The 16,715-nt window shown below is 47.3% G+C and overlaps 1 protein-coding gene across 1 annotated transcript; it reads left to right on the forward strand.

The window, feature by feature from the left end:
- Window positions 1-2,177: 2,177 nt before the first annotated feature.
- On the forward strand, window positions 2,178-15,946 carry CHIC1 (cysteine rich hydrophobic domain 1). The gene is made up of 6 exons (XM_069747217.1): window positions 2,178-2,361; window positions 7,697-7,751; window positions 9,957-10,112; window positions 10,311-10,367; window positions 10,506-10,565; window positions 13,797-15,946. Exons 1-6 carry the CDS (start codon window positions 2,189-2,191, stop codon window positions 13,845-13,847), a joined length of 552 nt encoding a protein of 183 aa, XP_069603318.1. The 5' UTR covers window positions 2,178-2,188; the 3' UTR covers window positions 13,848-15,946.
- The last annotated feature ends 769 nt before the right edge of the window (window positions 15,947-16,715 follow it).

Raw genomic sequence — 16,715 nt, forward strand, 5'->3', positions numbered from 1 at the left:
TCTATGTAAACGCATGCGTTTTTTAGCACATGCGTTTTGTTGTGTTTTTTAACGCATGCGTTTCCATAGAGAAAAACAAGTCTACACACTGATAAGCCACCCCCCACCATCAAGGTGATAAAGGGATCCAAACCCTAAAGGTACCGTCACACTGGACGATATCACTAGCGATCCGTGACGTTGCAGCGTCCTGGCTAGCGATATCGTCCAGTGTGACAGGCAGCAGCGATCAGGCCCCTGCTGTGATATCGCTGGTCGGGGAAGAAAGTCCAGAACTTTGTTTCGTCGCTGGATCTCCCGCTGAATCGGCGTGTGTGACGGCGATTCAGCGGTCTTTGCTGGTAACAAGGGTAAACATCGGGTTACTAAGCGCAGGGCCGCACTTAGTAACCCAATGTTTACCCTGGTTACCAGCGTAAAAGTAAAAAAAACAACCACTACATACTTACCTACCGCTGTCTGTCCCCGGCGCTCTGCTTCTCTGCACTCCTCCTGCACTGGCTGTGAGCACAGCGGCCGGAAAGCAGAGCAGTGACGTCACCGTTCTGCTTTCCGGCTGCCCGGCGCTCACAGCCAGAGCAGAGAAGCTGAGCGCCGGGGACAGACAGCGGTAGGTAAGTATGTAGTGGTTGTTTTTTTTACTTTAACGATGGTAACCAGGGTAAACATCGGGTTACTAAGCGCGGCCCTGCGCTTAGTAACCCGATGTTTACCCTGGTTACCTGCATCGTTGGTCGCTGGAGAGCTGTCTGTGTGACAGCTCTCCAGCGACCAAACAGCAACGCTGCAGCGATCCGGATCGTTGTCGGTATCGCTGCAGCGTCGCTTAGTGTGACGGTACCTTAACCCACCAAGGTGATAAAGGGATCCAAACCCTAACCCATCAAGGTGATTAAGGGATCCAAACCCTAACCCACCAAGGTGATAAAGGGATCCAAACCCTAACCCATCAAGGTGATAAAGGGATCCAAACCCTAACCCTAACCCTAGGGATCCAAACCGTAACCCTAGCCATTTCTATTTATAGTGGGTTTTCTAGTTGATTTTTATGATTGGCAGCTGTCACACAAAAGACGCTTTTTATTCCAAAAAATATTTTTTGCGTTACCACATTTTGATAGCTACAATTTTTCCATATTTTGGTCCACAGAGTCATGTCACACGCCCTCTGTAGTCCCATTGGCGGTGTCTGGATCTTGATTTTTCTCTTGTAAAATTTCTCATCATGCTTTTAAAAAACGCAAACGCGGTAAAAAACGCATGTAAACGCGTAAAAACGCAGAGTTTTTTTTACCGCATACGAAAACGCATGCGTCTAAAAAATGCAGCGTTTGAATGCGTTTACATGCGTTTTTTTCACCACCTGCGGATGCGTTTTTAACGCAAATGTGAAAGTAGCCTTAGACCTGATGAGGCTGGTGTACTCATCTTGAATATCCATGGTTGAGTGGCTGCATAATCCTGATATTAAGTTGAGAGTTTTTACGAGCCCAGCTACAAAACAAAATAGTTCATGAAACCCAATTAATCCAGCCTCGGCCCCCCCAGCCTGACGGACAGGTGCAGCTTGTACTGAGTAGTGTGAGATGTCAGCTGCAGCAGGGAGGAGGCGCACTGAGGAGCTGCATGGAAGGAGGTAAAGGAGTTCTATTGTCACACAGGATTACACAGCTCATTCCGATTATCAGAGTAAGTACAGCAGCCTCCTCAGGTGTAAGGCAGTGATGGAATACTTTCTGCAGCGTGTAATGAGAGCTCTGGTGACAGATCCTCTTTGTGGTAACTAAGCACTTCATAGCTGTCGGTCGGTTTTTGTGTTGTTATGCAGCTTGTGTCTATGGTCCAACGTCAATGTGAACTCTGGCATCTCCGCCCCTAGGTGGTGATGATCCTGGGACCCCGAACCAACGGGACTAGGCGCATGCGCATTGTGTAAAAGCAGCCAAGGAAGGAACACCTCGCTGCACTGCGGATACAACTCCTAATGAGACAAATTATTGTCTAAAGGCAGCACACCTGCCCCCTGCCGTTACATGTCCTCTGCACAGCCGCTCACTCCCGGGTCTGCTCCGGCAGCTGCCTTCCATGTGCGCTCTGCTCCGCAGCCCGCCCCGCCCCGCCCCGCCCCGCCCCCTGCCCGGTGTCACGTGACGCAGCCGCACTCCCCGCCCGGTGTTGTGGTGACGTCATGAGCGTCTTGCTTCCCAACATGGCGGACTTTGATACCATTTACGAGTTAGATGAGGAAGAAGAGGAGGGCGAGGACCGGGAGACAGGCCCCGGCCGGGTGGTGGATGAAGAACACTTGCTTAGATACGCTCCGGATCCGGTGGTGGTGAGGGGAGCCGGACACATTACCGTGTAAGAGACGGCGGGAGCTGCGGCCTCTGTGTGATCACATGTGACGGCCCCGTGTGTGTGTGTGTGTGTGTGTGTGTGTGTGTGTGTGTGTGTGTGTGTGTGTGTGTGTGTGTGTGTCTGCTGAGGATCTCCATGCTGAATGTGGGGGGGTTTCCTCCTACAAGGGGCTCTGTGACGTCATATAGTACCCCCCATAGGTAGTGCCGGCTGGGGGAGGGGGTCCTGGTCCGGATATAGGTAGTGCAGGCTGGGGGAGGGGGTCCTGGTCTGGATATGGCTGTACTGGACCCCCCACAGGTAGTGCAGGCTGGGGGAGGGGGTCCTGGTCTGGACATGGCTATACTGGACCCCCCATAGGTAGTGCCGGCTGGGGGAGGGGGTCCTGGTCTGGATATGGCTGTACTGGACCCCCCACAGGTAGTGCAGGCTGGGGGAGGGGGTCCTGGTCTGGACATGGCTATACTGGACCCCCCATAGGTAGTGCCGGCTGGGGGAGGGGGTCCTGGTCCGGACATGGCTATACTGGACCCCCCATAGGTAGTGCCGGCTGGGGGAGGGGGTCCTGGTCCGGACATGGCTATACTGGACCCCCCACAGGTAGTGCCGGCTGGGGGAGGGGGTCCTGGTCCGGACATGGCTATACTGGACCCCCCATAGGTAGTGCAGGCTGGGGGAGGGGGTCCTGGTCTGGACATGGCTATACTGGACCCCCCATAGGTAGTGCAGGCTGGGGGAGGGGGTCCTGGTCTGGACATGGCTGTACTGGACCCCCCATAGGTAGTGCAGGCTGGGGGAGGGGGTCCTGGTCTGGACATGGCTATACTGGACCCCCCATAGGTAGTGCAGGCTGGGGGAGGGGGTCCTGGTCTGGACATGGCTATACTGGACCCCCCATAGGTAGTGCAGGCTGGGGGAGGGGGTCCTGGTCCGGACATGGCTATACTGGACCCCCCATAGGTAGTGCCGGCTGGGGGAGGGGGTCCTGGTCCGGACATGGCTATACTGGACCCCCCACAGGTAGTGCCGGCTGGGGGAGGGGGTCCTGGTCCGGACATGGCTATACTGGACCCCCCACAGGTAGTGCCGGCTGGGGGAGGGGGTCCTGGTCCGGACATGGCTATACTGGACCCCCCATAGGTAGTGCAGGCTGGGGGAGGGGGTCCTGGTCTGGACATGGCTATACTGGACCCCCCACAGGTAGTGCCGGCTGGGGGAGGGGGTCCTGGTCCGGACATGGCTATACTGGACCCCCCATAGGTAGTGCAGGCTGGGGGAGGGGGTCCTGGTCTGGACATGGCTATACTGGACCCCCCACAGGTAGTGCCGGCTGGGGGAGGGGGTCCTGGTCCGGACATGGCTATACTGGACCCCCCATAGGTAGTGCAGCCCCCGAGGAGAGGGTTGTAGCAGGTCCTGGTCTGGCTGTACTGGACCCCCCATAGGTAGTGCAGGCTGGGGGAGGGGGTCCTGGTCTGGATATGGCTGTACTGGACCCCCCACAGGTAGTGCAGGCTGGGGGAGGGGGTCCTGGTCCGGATATGACTGTACTGGACCCCCCACAGGTAGTGCAGGCTGGGGGAGGGGGTCCTGGTCCAGATGTGGCTGTACGGGACCCCCCCATAGGTAGTGCAGCCCCCGAGGAGAGGGTTGTAGCAGGTCCTGGTCTGGCTGTACTGGACCCCCCATAGGTAGTGCAGGCTGGGGGAGGGGGTCCTGGTCTGGATATGGCTGTACTGGACCCCCCACAGGTAGTGCAGGCTGGGGGAGGGGGTCCTGGTCCGGATATGGCTGTACTGGACCCCCCACAGGTAGTGCAGGCTGGGGGAGGGGGTCCTGGTCTGGACATGGCTGTACTGGACCCCCCATAGGTAGTGCCGGCTGGGGGAGGGGGTCCTGGTCCGGACATGGCTATACTGGACCCCCCATAGGTAGTGCAGGCTGGGGGAGGGGGTCCTGGTCCAGATGTGGCTGTACGGGACCCCCCCATAGGTAGTGCAGCCCCCGAGGAGAGGGTTGTAGCAGGTCCTGGTCTGGCTGTACTGGACCCCCCATAGGTAGTGCAGGCTGGGGGAGGGGGTCCTGGTCTGGACGTGGCTGTACTGGACCCCCCATAGGTAGTGCAGCCTCTGAGGAGAGGGTTGTAGCAGGTCCTGGTCCGGCTGTACTGGATCCCACACAGGGATTGGCCGGTGACCTCAGTACACTCATTATAGTGTGAATTCCACCAGTGTGACCCCAAGTTTCCACGACATGTGGCCTCAGATATTCCCACCTCTGCAAGTCCTCCCACGTCTGTGTTTAGAACAGGGGTCTCCATCCCTCCATGTAGGAGCTGCTGTCCGCAGAGAGGAGGCTGCACACATACATATATTTTACCAAGGAGTTTTCAATTAAAAAAAAAAAAAAAAAAAAGAATCACTAAGCTGCTGTTTATAGACCGGGAGATGAGGCCCCTTCAGCTTCCTCCTCTGCCCATACAGGCACATGTACACTTCATACTGTGTGTGGCTGAGAATTGGGGGCAGGAGAGGGAGCGGTCAATCACATATACCTTCTTCCTTCCGGATGTGTGTGTGGCCAGGTAAGGTGAATTTCCCCACCGATAGGCTAAGAAGCCGTATGTGGTCGTGTCCTGCCTGCAGTCCTCGGTTCCTATATTTACCAGTAGTGATGTAAGGACTTTACAAGGGGCCAAGAATTCATCTAGACGACTCGTGCAACCCGATCCGCTTGTCACCGCGCTGAGCGTAGTGGGCACGTCTGCTCTTACTGCCCCTCCTAGATCTTACATGTAGTGTGCAGCATGGCAAAAAGGCAATACTAATGCAGCATGCAGGGCCCCCATGATAATGGTTAGTAGAGGTGCTGATAACGGCCCACACTTCAGAACATTGTACACGTGTCACTCATTGCTTCTGCCATTTTCCAATATACATACCGTAATAGGAATGGAGTTGCTGGCTTAGGCTACGTTCACATTAGCGTTGCGCGCCGCTGCGTCGGCGACGCAGCGCACGACGCACAAAAAAACGCTGTGTTTTGCGACGCGTGCGTCGTTTTTTGACGAAAATCGGACGCACGAAAAATGCAACTTGTTGCATTTTCTTGCGTCCGACGCTAGCGTCGGAAACGACGCACGTGTCGGAAAACGCAACAAAAAATACGCACACGACCCCCATGTTAAACATAGGGGCGCGTCGCCGACGCAACAGCGACGCACATTAGCGGAACGCTAATGTGAACGTAGCCTTATAAAGGGGTGTTCCAGCCACAAACATTTGGATCGATGTTTAAAGGAGTTGTCCACAGGTTTATCGCTATTATTATTATTATCACAAAACCCAAACTCTCGTGGTGAGCGTCACATGGATTCCCTGATGCCGGCAGTGAGAACGGGTGGTCACCTGACCACAATTATGCATTATACATACTCCTGGTTAAATTCTGTCTACATGTGCGCAGACTCGCTCGATAGAGATGAATTGAGCAAGGCTTCGCACGTCTAGTTGGGATGTGGCTGCGAGCAGACCTATCGCCTGCTTGTGGTCACATGACCGCTTGGTCTCGCCCCCGGCCTCTGAGAATCCTCACGGCGAGAAGTCACAAGTCTGCAGTCTCATAGTGACGGCGAACATTTGTGAGAAACCTGGACAACCTCTTTAGGCTATGTTCACTCTTTGCGTTTTTGATGCGCTTTTTTCCACAGGCAAAACCTGCTTTCTTGGCAGTAGGTAACTTGCTTTAAAAAAAAAAAAAAGCAGGGTTTGCTTAGTTTTTGTAACTTTTTTTTTTTTTCTGTGTTTTTGTCAGCGTACATTTATTTCTTGTGGATGCTGATAAAGTTTAGTGCATAAAAAAAATTCTGATTCTTCATCAGGTTTTGTTACCAGAAATGCAGCAAAAACTGATACCTGCGTTTTGTTTATTTCCACCACTTATTGCTTTCAATGGGTGAAAAATACAGAAATCTTAGATTTTGCGAATACTGTAAAACGCAGCTGAAAATTTGTACGGAGAAAAAACGCTGAAAAAACCCAACGTATGATCATAGCCTTAATATCGGCATAAACAGACATTTAATGGTATGTCCACTCGTGGAGGAAAAAGAATCTGTCGTGGATTCTGTGCCTAAATCCGTTATATGAAATCATTGTCGTGCTGCAGATTTTAATCCACGCCGCACGCAGCCTGTGGACGAGATTTGGGAAAGGGCAGGCGACGTCTCCTGGGATCAGGGTCTCTGCCCCTACATTATGCTGCTCTCGGATTACTTAGCAAACACCTGCTGACAGATTCATTTAAAGACGGTTAACAATTACTTATTATTTTTCTGTTACTAGATAACCCCTCTAGGGTATTATTCAATGTGCAAACAGTTCTGGTGCGGTGGTGTGCCTCGTCATCCTCTTTTCTAAACACACAGCAGATTCCACTTCCAAATAACAGCATGGCGCGGTCCTCTTGTATCTCCAGACTTGGGGAACGGCGTCCTGCTCTGTTCCCCGCCTCCTGCATTCGGTATGACAGCAGCTATGTATTATGTAATGGGATTCTACAGTAGGGAATCATTTTATTGATCTGTGACATTTTTGGAGGCTAAAAAGTGACGGATTCTCAACCCTTTAATTATTTTATAGCATTCCACTGTTTTCTAAGCCAGCTGGTAACTAGGCATTTCCTTTTTTTTAGCATTGCATCTTGGTCAGTTACCACCGTATGCCACTTTGTAGCTTTAGGAGGTAATCTGGGGGTGTTCTGCACCCCAACATTTAGCTTATCGCTATGTGAACAGAGCCTAAGTTATGTAGATGGGTGTGTGGTCAGTGGAGGGCAATGTGCTATAACGTGAGATTACAGAAATGGAGCGTTGTGCATGATTTTCAGAGCTAGGGTTCACATTGCATTAATGGGTTAACGCTAACGGACTGCGTTGCACGGCGAAAATGTAGCAATTAACGCCGTGCAACGGGTCCATTAGCGCACCCATTGACAGCAATGTGATTTCTGCCTGTAGCACATGCCATTTTCGGCACGCGCTAGCAATGTGCTGTTCTTTTGTGACGGACCTCGGACGATGCTTGCAGCGTCCAAGGTGCGTCCGAGGTCCGTCCCTCGCTAGCGCAGATCGGGAACGCCGACCCTAAACAAACATTGCGTTAGCGCTATGCGCTTAACGGATTGCCCTAACGCAATGTGAACCTAGTACTTCCAAGTACCTGAGGTTATGGAAAGTCAGTGTATAAGCAGGAGTCTATCTGTAATCTGTAGAACTTGTATAAATGCCATGGGTAAGTTTGAACTGGTGAAAACTATTGTACCTTTCCTCTCCCTGTAGATTTGGTTTAAGCAACAAGTTTGATGCAGAATTCCCCTCTGTCTTAACAGGAAAGGTAAGCATGGTTCTATCCTTTTTATACAGTTCTTTAATAGATTTGATGCCTCTTTAAATCTAGTAGATGAGGTGTTTAGCAGCTTCCCTTGCTGATATTTCTTTGCTCTAATTTGTGACGGTTTTAGTGGTGGTTACAGCTGCAGCCCCACGGCTTATGACGCTTCCTCTTGGGCCTCCTTCAGCCTCCTATCTAAGCAGACTGATTATGCTGATCAGTGTGATTTGAGTGTCATCAATTTTCAAAAAGTTTCTCCACCTTCTCCTATGGACCCATAGACTTGTATTGACAAATCTGATCCGACAGTCAGATCAAAATTGGACATGTTTCCGTGATTTTGCATGGACCACTCGCGAATATGTGAATGGCCCCATAGACTCAAAGGTGCGAGCGCTATCCATGAAAATCACATACGAGATAACTGGACGTGTGAACGAGCCCTTAGGCTTTGGGACCTCCATGGGCTGGCTTCACCGATGTGCTGGAAAGAACGGTGCGGCATGTTGGGCTATTCTCCCTACATAAACAGGCGAGCATCGGGGTCCATATCTGCTGGGCATCTTATTGTGACCTGAGGATTACGTCAGGGTATACCTCCATCAGAAAGAACTGGCATCAGTATCCGACCTGATGACGTTTAGTTTCATGGCCGGTACATTCTTCAGGTGACACTGAAGTGTTCGGGCCTTAGGGGAAGACACAGCAGTTTCCTGTCCTAATGCCTTCAACAATAAGACATTGTGCTGGGAGATAAGCCTGCAGTGCCCAATTGTCAGTCATAAACCGTTCCCCTGGTGTTGTCGGCTAAGATGCACGTGATTGATGGGCTCATAATAGCCACTCTTGGCTTTTTGGAGGCCAGACTAAGCCTGCTGGGTTCTGCTTACTTTTTCTGTTTGCTGCCCTGCTTGTATCCTGCCATAAAATCTTATGACCCCCCCTTTTAACAATGTTTAAAAAAGGAAATAATGCGTCTCTTCATGGAGTACAACCAGAACGAAACCCTTTTGGTTCCTTAACTTAAAGGGAACCTGTCACCCCGTTTTTTGAGATTGAGCTATAAATACTGTTAAATAGGGCCTGCGCTGTGTGTTCCTATAGTGTATGTAGTGTACCCCGATTCCCCATGTATGCTGAGAAATAACTTACCAAAGTCGCCGTTTTCGCCTGTCAATCAGGCTGGTCAGGTCGGGAGGGCGTGGTGACATCGGTGGTTCTTCCTCAGCTTTACGGTAGTGGCGTAGTGGTGAACAAGCAGCGCGCGATCTGCGCTGTAATCCCTTGCATCGGTGGGGGCGGCCATCTTCCTGGGGCCGCGCGTGCGCAGATCGAGTGCTCTGCTGCACGGGGCTTCAGGAAAATGGCCGCGGGATGCCGCGCGTGCGCATTAGAGATCGCGGCGGCCATTTTCCCAAAGCCGAGATGCAAACTCGGCTTTGGGAAAATGGCCGCCGCGATCTCTAATGCGCACGCGCGGCATCCCGCGGCCATTTTCCTGAAGCCCCGTGCAGCAGAGCACTCGATCTGCGCACGCGCGGCCCCAGGAAGATGGCCGCCCCCACCGACGAAAGGGATGACAGCGCAGATCGCGCGCTGTGTCTTCACCACTACGCCACTACGCCACCAACGTAAAGCTGAGGAAGAACCAGCGATGTCACCACGCCCTCCCGACCTGACCAGCCTGATTGACAGGCGAAAACGGCGACTTTGGTAAGTTATTTCTCAGCATACATAGGGAATCGGGGTACACTACATACACTATAGGAACACACAGCGCAGGCCCTATTTAACAGTATTTATAGCTCAATCTCAAAAAACGGGGTGACAGGTTCCCTTTAAAACTGATTAAAAAAAAAAATTTGTAGAAACATGACCTAGCAAGCAAACACCCCATAATACCCTTTATACAGACCTGGATTTTTTTTCTTTTCTTCTAACCCTAGTGTTATATTTGCAATGGTTTAGCTCTGTAAAGCTGCCCATTTTTATGGCCATTGTCTCACATTTTGCACAGGCAAGGACGTTGTCAGCCGTTTATTACACTTGTCACCAATGGAAGCTTTCCTATTAGTAGGAACGTAACCTTGTACACGTTTTTCTTGGCCATAAATGTTGTTTTATTTCAGATTAATATCGTATTATTATTATTATTATTACCTTTGTTGTCCGCTGGACAGTACTGAGAATGGTGCTTTGTGCCCGCAGGTTGCCCCAGAAGAGTTTAAGATCAGCATCGGACGTGTGAATACATGCTTAAGGAAGAATCTCCCTCTCAATGTGAAGTGGCTGCTATGTGGCTGTATTTGCTGCTGTTGTACGCTAGGCTTAAGTTTGTGGCCCGTTATTTGCCTGAACAAAAGAGTAAGTAATTGCACGTGAAACACTTTTATAGAGATGGATGAGTCCCACAATGGTCCCCCACCAATCTGTTAGGGCTATATGCACGGTGCCTTTTACTTCCCATTAAATCATGTAACATTAAGGGGCTTTTTCTAGTGGTGTAGGTTATGATTTGTGGGGATTTTTTAGAATCTATGGTTCTTTGTTGTGTTTCGCTAGACGAGAAGATCCATGCACAAACTATTGGACTGGGAGAATAACCGTTTATATCACAAGGTAACTTGTAAAACTGAAATCTATAAAAAAAAAAAAATATATAGATATATATCTATCTATATATCTATCTATATATCTATATATATATCTATATCCGTTTGATTGTCTTAACTTTATCATTTTTTTTTTCTTTTTAAGCTTGGTTTACATTGGAAATTGAGTAGAAGGAAATGTGAATCGAACAATATGATGGAATATGTGAGTATTGAATATCAGAAATTATTTACCAACTTCACTTCATCATTTAAAATGTCTATAAACCAATTCTATCATTCATTGCAGTCCCAGGACACTATGAATGCACCCCAAAAAGATAGTAAACCGTTAAAAGCGTGTCATTTCTATGTAGACTTAGTCTTTTTATTGGAAAAATAATAAAGGTCTTTTAATATATGAAATTTGATTAGGGTTAAAAAAAGATTTTTTTTATTCTTCTCCCTCGTCCGTTCACCCCCCCCCCCCCCCCCCGCCCCCCTTGGACAGTCTAGTGCAAAATCTTCAGATGACCCATGGGTTTCTGCTGCAGGTTAGCAGTTTTGTATGCCCTGGATCCTCTGCCTGATTATCCCCATTCATTGAGGCTAGTATACGTATGGATACCCACTGCAACTCCCTTTTTTTTTTTTTTTTTTTTTTTTTTCGTGTGATTTGGTTTTCAATCCATACCATACAAGTTACTGAAAGCAATGGCATGTGTGTTGTTTTCATGCTGATTTGTACCCTGAAAAGCTAGTGGGCTTTAGTCCCAGAAAGAGGCAGCTTAGAGTTCTGCCTTTAGGAATTAGTGTCGTATATACTCGAGAATAAGTCGACCCGACCCGAGTATAAGCCGACCCCCCGCCCCCCCCCCCCCTAATTTTGCCACAAAAAGCTGGGTAAACTTATTGACTTGAGTATAAGCCGGGTATGCATTGTCCCCTCATCCCTATGCCTGTATGCATGGCTCCTGTTAAAAAACAAAAAAACAAAAACCTCCTACTTACCTTCCTGCGCGCCCTCGCTGTATCTCGCTCGTTCCAGCGCCAGCTGCTCTTCTAGCCGAGCAATCACGTGGCCCCGCTCATTAAGGTAATGAATATTCCCTCCACACCTATGAGTGGAGAGGCGTGAATATTCATTGCATTAATGAGCGGGGCCACATGATCGCTCGGCTAGAAGAGCAGCTGGCGCTGGAACGAGCGAGATACAGCGAGGGCGCGCAGGAAGGTAAGTAGGATGTGTGCTGGAATCTGGCGGCTGTAACTGTGCGTGCTATAAGAGAAATTAATATTCACTGCCAGCACAGTGAATATTAATTTCTCTTTAGCAGTTACAAACTTTCCAAAGATGGCGAACGACAATTTTCGCTTTTACAGTAATGTTAGCAAACTGATTTCAGTGAGCGCAAAAGATGCAGGTGTAGGAAAAACATCTGTTGCCTCACGGTTCAAGGATGCTCACATAGATTTTGGAGCAGATCAGATTCTTACCCAAAATCCACTTTTAAAAAATGTAAAAAAAAAAAACCTGCCTACCAAGCTCTTTTGAAAAAGCTTCCTATGCGTGCACCTCTTAATAAATCAGGCGCTTCTGACTCCAGCACAAAGTTGGCATGAACCATGCCGGTCTTGATAAAGTACGAGCTTGTCAATTCTTGAGGACTCTCTGCCTGAATATAAAGCTCCAAATTCAGCTATTAAATGAAGTGGTGTTATGTGCACGCAGGGGTTTTTATGTTGCAGGTTCATCTAAAAAAAAAAAAAAGCTTGAAAAATCTCAAAAAAATGCTTGAAATACTTATTATTCATTTCTGTTGCAAAACAACTTGCTGTTTATATGTTTAGTGTTTTTAGCAGTCTTTTTTTTATTGGCTTCAGATTTGCGAAGGACGCTGATCCTTCTTGATATTTTTTTTCCTCTTGAATCCCATGCCTTCTATTTGCTTTTGTGAACCTTATCTTAAAGGGAACGTGTTATCAGTTTTTGCTGTCTAATCTACGGTAAGAGCAGCATGATGTAGGGGCAGAGACCCTGATTCCAGTGATGTGTCAATTACTGCACTGCTTGCAGCAGTATATTCCTTCAGGACTAGTAAATCTGCTGCCATGTAGTCCTCGATATCCATGAGCTCAGTGTCTCTTCATTCCCACCACTGACTGGCCGCTTTCTGCCCATGCACAGTGCACACAGAAAGCTACCACTCAGTGGTGTGGGTTGGGTTATGCAGAGCTCAGCATTCAGAGAACTGCAAGATCTGCAGAAGATAAAACTCCAATTTTATCAAAACTGCAGCAAGCAGCCCAGTAGGTGAAAAACCACAGGAATTGGGGTCTCTGTCCCTATATTACGCTGCTCTCAGAACATATGGCAAAAACCTGGTAACAGATTTCCCCTGTTTCTCCAAAATGAAGAAAATATTTTTTAGGTTCACAAAGATATGTGAAATCTCACTGACGGCAAAGGAAACCATATAACATCTGTTTATTTTGCTTAAAAATATACCCCATATATATTTCTGGTGTAATTGAATGTAGCATTGTTAATTACTGTGTAATAGGCTAATGGTAGATAAACTAAAATTTTAATGGCGTCAAATGAGCGCTAATAACAATTGCCATATTCCTTCTCTTCTTTTTAGGGACATGTTCAAACCTTGAGTAATTTGGTCAGTATTTGTAAGCCAAAATCAGTAGCTGGAGAAAAATCCAGAAGTGGTGAGTAGGGTTGAGCGACTTTTACTTTTTTTAGGGTCGAGTCGGGTTTCGCGAAACCCGACTATCTCTAAAGTCGAGTCGAGTGAAATCGGCCGATTATGGCGAAAAGTCGGGGATCGACCGAGACACGAAACCCAATGCAAAGTCAATGGGAATTTTTTTTATTTTTTTTTTATTTTTGTTTTATTTTTTAAATTTTTTTTTCCCTCTCCCTCTGAAAAAATGGCGCCAAGCGTGTCATACGAAACGCGACTTTGGCGCGAAAGTCGCGTACCGCATGGCCGACCCCACACAGGGATCGGGTCGGGTTTCATGAAACCCGACTTTGCCAAAAGTCGGCGACTTTTGAAAATGAACGATCCGTTTCGCTCAACCCTAGTGGTGACTTGTTTCTATTCTACTTTTCCTCTGATTGTGCCTCTCCTGATTTTTGGCTTACAAATACTGATATGAAATACTGACCGTGTGAACTTTAACCAAAGGGAGTTGTAGTGTTTGTGGCAGCATTAGATCTCTGGTGATCCTGCGGTCAATTGGGCCAGTCCGTGTACGGACTGTGAAATACGGCTGTCTGAACCCGGCCTCAGAAAACCATTTTAAAGGGATTCGTCCATCCCTTAGCGAGTTAAAAGCCTGAGGATGGGGCAGAGTGAGCCAACATGTCCAGTCTGTTGTAGGTTATTCCATGGCATCCTTTCAGCTGTGCTGATGATCTTTCTCTACATTTCTCTTTCAGGTCATATTAATAGAATTCTTACCAAAGTATCCTATCTTTCGACCGGACTGAAGAGAGCCTGTCCCCACTTCATTTCATGTTTTTGTTACTTGTCTTTCCTACCCTTAGTGCCTTTTTTAGATGGTTTTGGAAAGAAAAGGTATACTGTACATCCGCTGTGTTTTAAAAACACAAAGGGCGAGGGGGTGGGGGGGTCTTTTGTATCGCTGTATGGTGACCTAATAGACTGGTATTTTTATTATGTGTAGAAAAGAACAAAGTTTGCACACACTTATTTTTTTATGTTAAGGGAAGCTTTCTGTGTTGCACTTCATCTCCCCTCCCCCGCGCAGTGACACAGCGCCAGGCAGCTTGTGTGACTGTAGCCACCTCACACTGGCGGGGGCTGCATATATATGTGTGCGTTTACATGTGATATATACGTTTATACACATCCCTGTATAGAGTGAGAATTAGGGGTGTATATTAGTGCTGCTTAAATCTAGCTTGTTGCCTTACTGTTCCTACCCTTTGATTTTCTAGCTCATGGTCTCGGTCCTTTTCATTCTTCTAGTGCTGCTAGATTGATATAAATATATATTATTATTATTTTTTCTGTAGTAATCGGAGCTGACTCCTGTTATTCTCCATCTGCTCCTGCAGCCTCCTCTACTGACTAATATTTGGAGTCCTACATTTCAATAGCCGGTTATAAAGGATTAGATTTCATGCATTTTGGGCCGGATCTCTCTATACAAGCTGTGTAATTTCTTAGATTCTTAACCATTTCGTTAAATTGAACTATAGATCTATAAATATATACTGCAACAGATTATTTAACCAAAAACTGTAAATGTTGCCTTTTCCAGAACTGCAAGTATTACTTATGTTTACAGAATGTAGTATAGCTGTTACTATGTGGCATCGGAAGTAAATGTATTCCCTGGCTCGCTGGATTGTAGGAACCTTTTCTCTAATTTTTGTTGAAATGAACCACGTTTTTTTTTTTTTTTGCCATTTGCTGCTGGTCTCTTGTCAATAGAGGCTAACAATCCATTACTGACAAAGCCATATCATATGGACATAGAAGCCAATCACCCAGCTGACTTGCACTTTTTGTACTTGTGCGTTTTCAGGCCGATTTCTTCTATGCCCCATATGTCTCCACAATCTACGTTGTGCCAGTAATAGCGGAGTATATCTGGTGATCATGCTGGGAACATTGATGGTCGGATCACACACAATCTGCAATGAAAATCTCAAATATTTTCATTGAGGCTTTTGGTGCGGACCGGATCGCTTTGTGAAATCCCGGTCCAGGTCGGCTCTCTCTGGTCATGGAATGGAGCTGCGTGCATTTTCTTTACCTTTTGGGATTCCAGGCTCTGATTTTGATTAGTCGGGCTGGCAAGATGTCACACAGATGTCTTGGAAGGCTTTGGAAATTCAGGCAGTTCTGTCTGCAGCTAAAGGGCACTAACCTGGACCGGGGATTGGTGTATGCGCTCCTCTAGTGCAGAATAAACCTTTGGATTTTACTTTTTGCAGATTGGGCATGTGTAAAGATAATCTGCTATTTTTCTTTCTATTTTACTCTAATGGAGGGGTTTTTAAAACCCCATTTATTAACTTTATGCTCTCCTATTTTTTTTTTTTTTTGTGGAATTCCTGCACAAATTTTCGCTGTGAATTTCCAGTTTTTTGTGCTTCTGATCTGATTTATTTCTGCAGCATGTGCATGTAATTCTGCAAAGTATGGGAAAGTGCACAGATATTTCTGGGACAGATCTGTGTGTGTGAATAGAGGCTAAATGAACCACAGCCAGTGTCCCCACTATTTGTTTGTGTTATTTGCATTTTTTTTTTTTTTTTAAATATTGCTGAGTGACAAACCTTTCCACATTAGCACCTGTATCTTGCAATGTATTGGCTTGTTCTACCCCCACAATTGATGTATTGTTTTTGATTAATTGGAGAGTAATTGTTTAGAAAACGATTTTTAAATACTAGCAGAGAAATAGGAAAAGACAACCTATTCGATGTGCTTTGCTCAATAGAATGATATATGTATATAGAACATGACAATGAAGTCTCTATTTTTCACACCTTAACAAGTATTTTTCTTAAGTACCAAGAGTGCTTGTAAATATTAAATATACGTACTGAGGTAGCTGCTTGTGTGGCCTGTTCTGAAGGACCTTTCCAGGTAGAAGTGAAGCACTGTTATTCTGAATGCTCCGAGCGGTTCATGACCGATATTGAAGGAGAATCCATGTGTCACGCACCCCCAGTCTCAGAGCTTTTTCAGTCATCCATAATCATCGCTCTGATCTCGTATAGCAAAGCACGGACTGGTTGTTCATCTCTCGAACCAAGCGTGATGGCCTCATAGAAACGTATCATGCTATCGCGTCCCACTCGGCCAGTCCATGCATTGCGATCAGAGGTCGGACCTATAATCACGGACATAAGAAAGAGCTTTTAGGCTGGCCATACGCTAGTTATAGTGCTTGGCCAAGCGACCCTCTCCCCCTGACACACACACTCACACACACACACACACACACACACTCTCTGCCCGGCTGAGCATGCATGTGCCTTAGTTGGGAAATGGGAGTAAGCACTTTTAGAGTCGTCTGAAGTTTGTACCTGCGAATCAGATGTCAAGGGAAAGTCGGAAACAATCCCCCACCACCACCCCCCTACACATGAGATGGCTATAAATTTTGGCCAATATACATTTCGGGCTCTGTTCACATCTGCATTGTAGACTGTTAGAAACCTCTGATCTCTGTAAAGGGACAAATACTGTGACTGAAATAGGACATTATTAGGGTCTATTAGGTACTGCTGACACTGTCGCATGATGGATCTTGCATTTTTTGTGATATTTAGGGCTCACACTCGTCGGCATAAGTAAAATCGCTCTGTTCCTGAAAA

This window comes from Ranitomeya imitator, chromosome 2 (genome assembly GCF_032444005.1).
Source record: "Ranitomeya imitator isolate aRanImi1 chromosome 2, aRanImi1.pri, whole genome shotgun sequence".
Classification (NCBI taxonomy): Eukaryota; Metazoa; Chordata; class Amphibia; order Anura; family Dendrobatidae; genus Ranitomeya; species Ranitomeya imitator.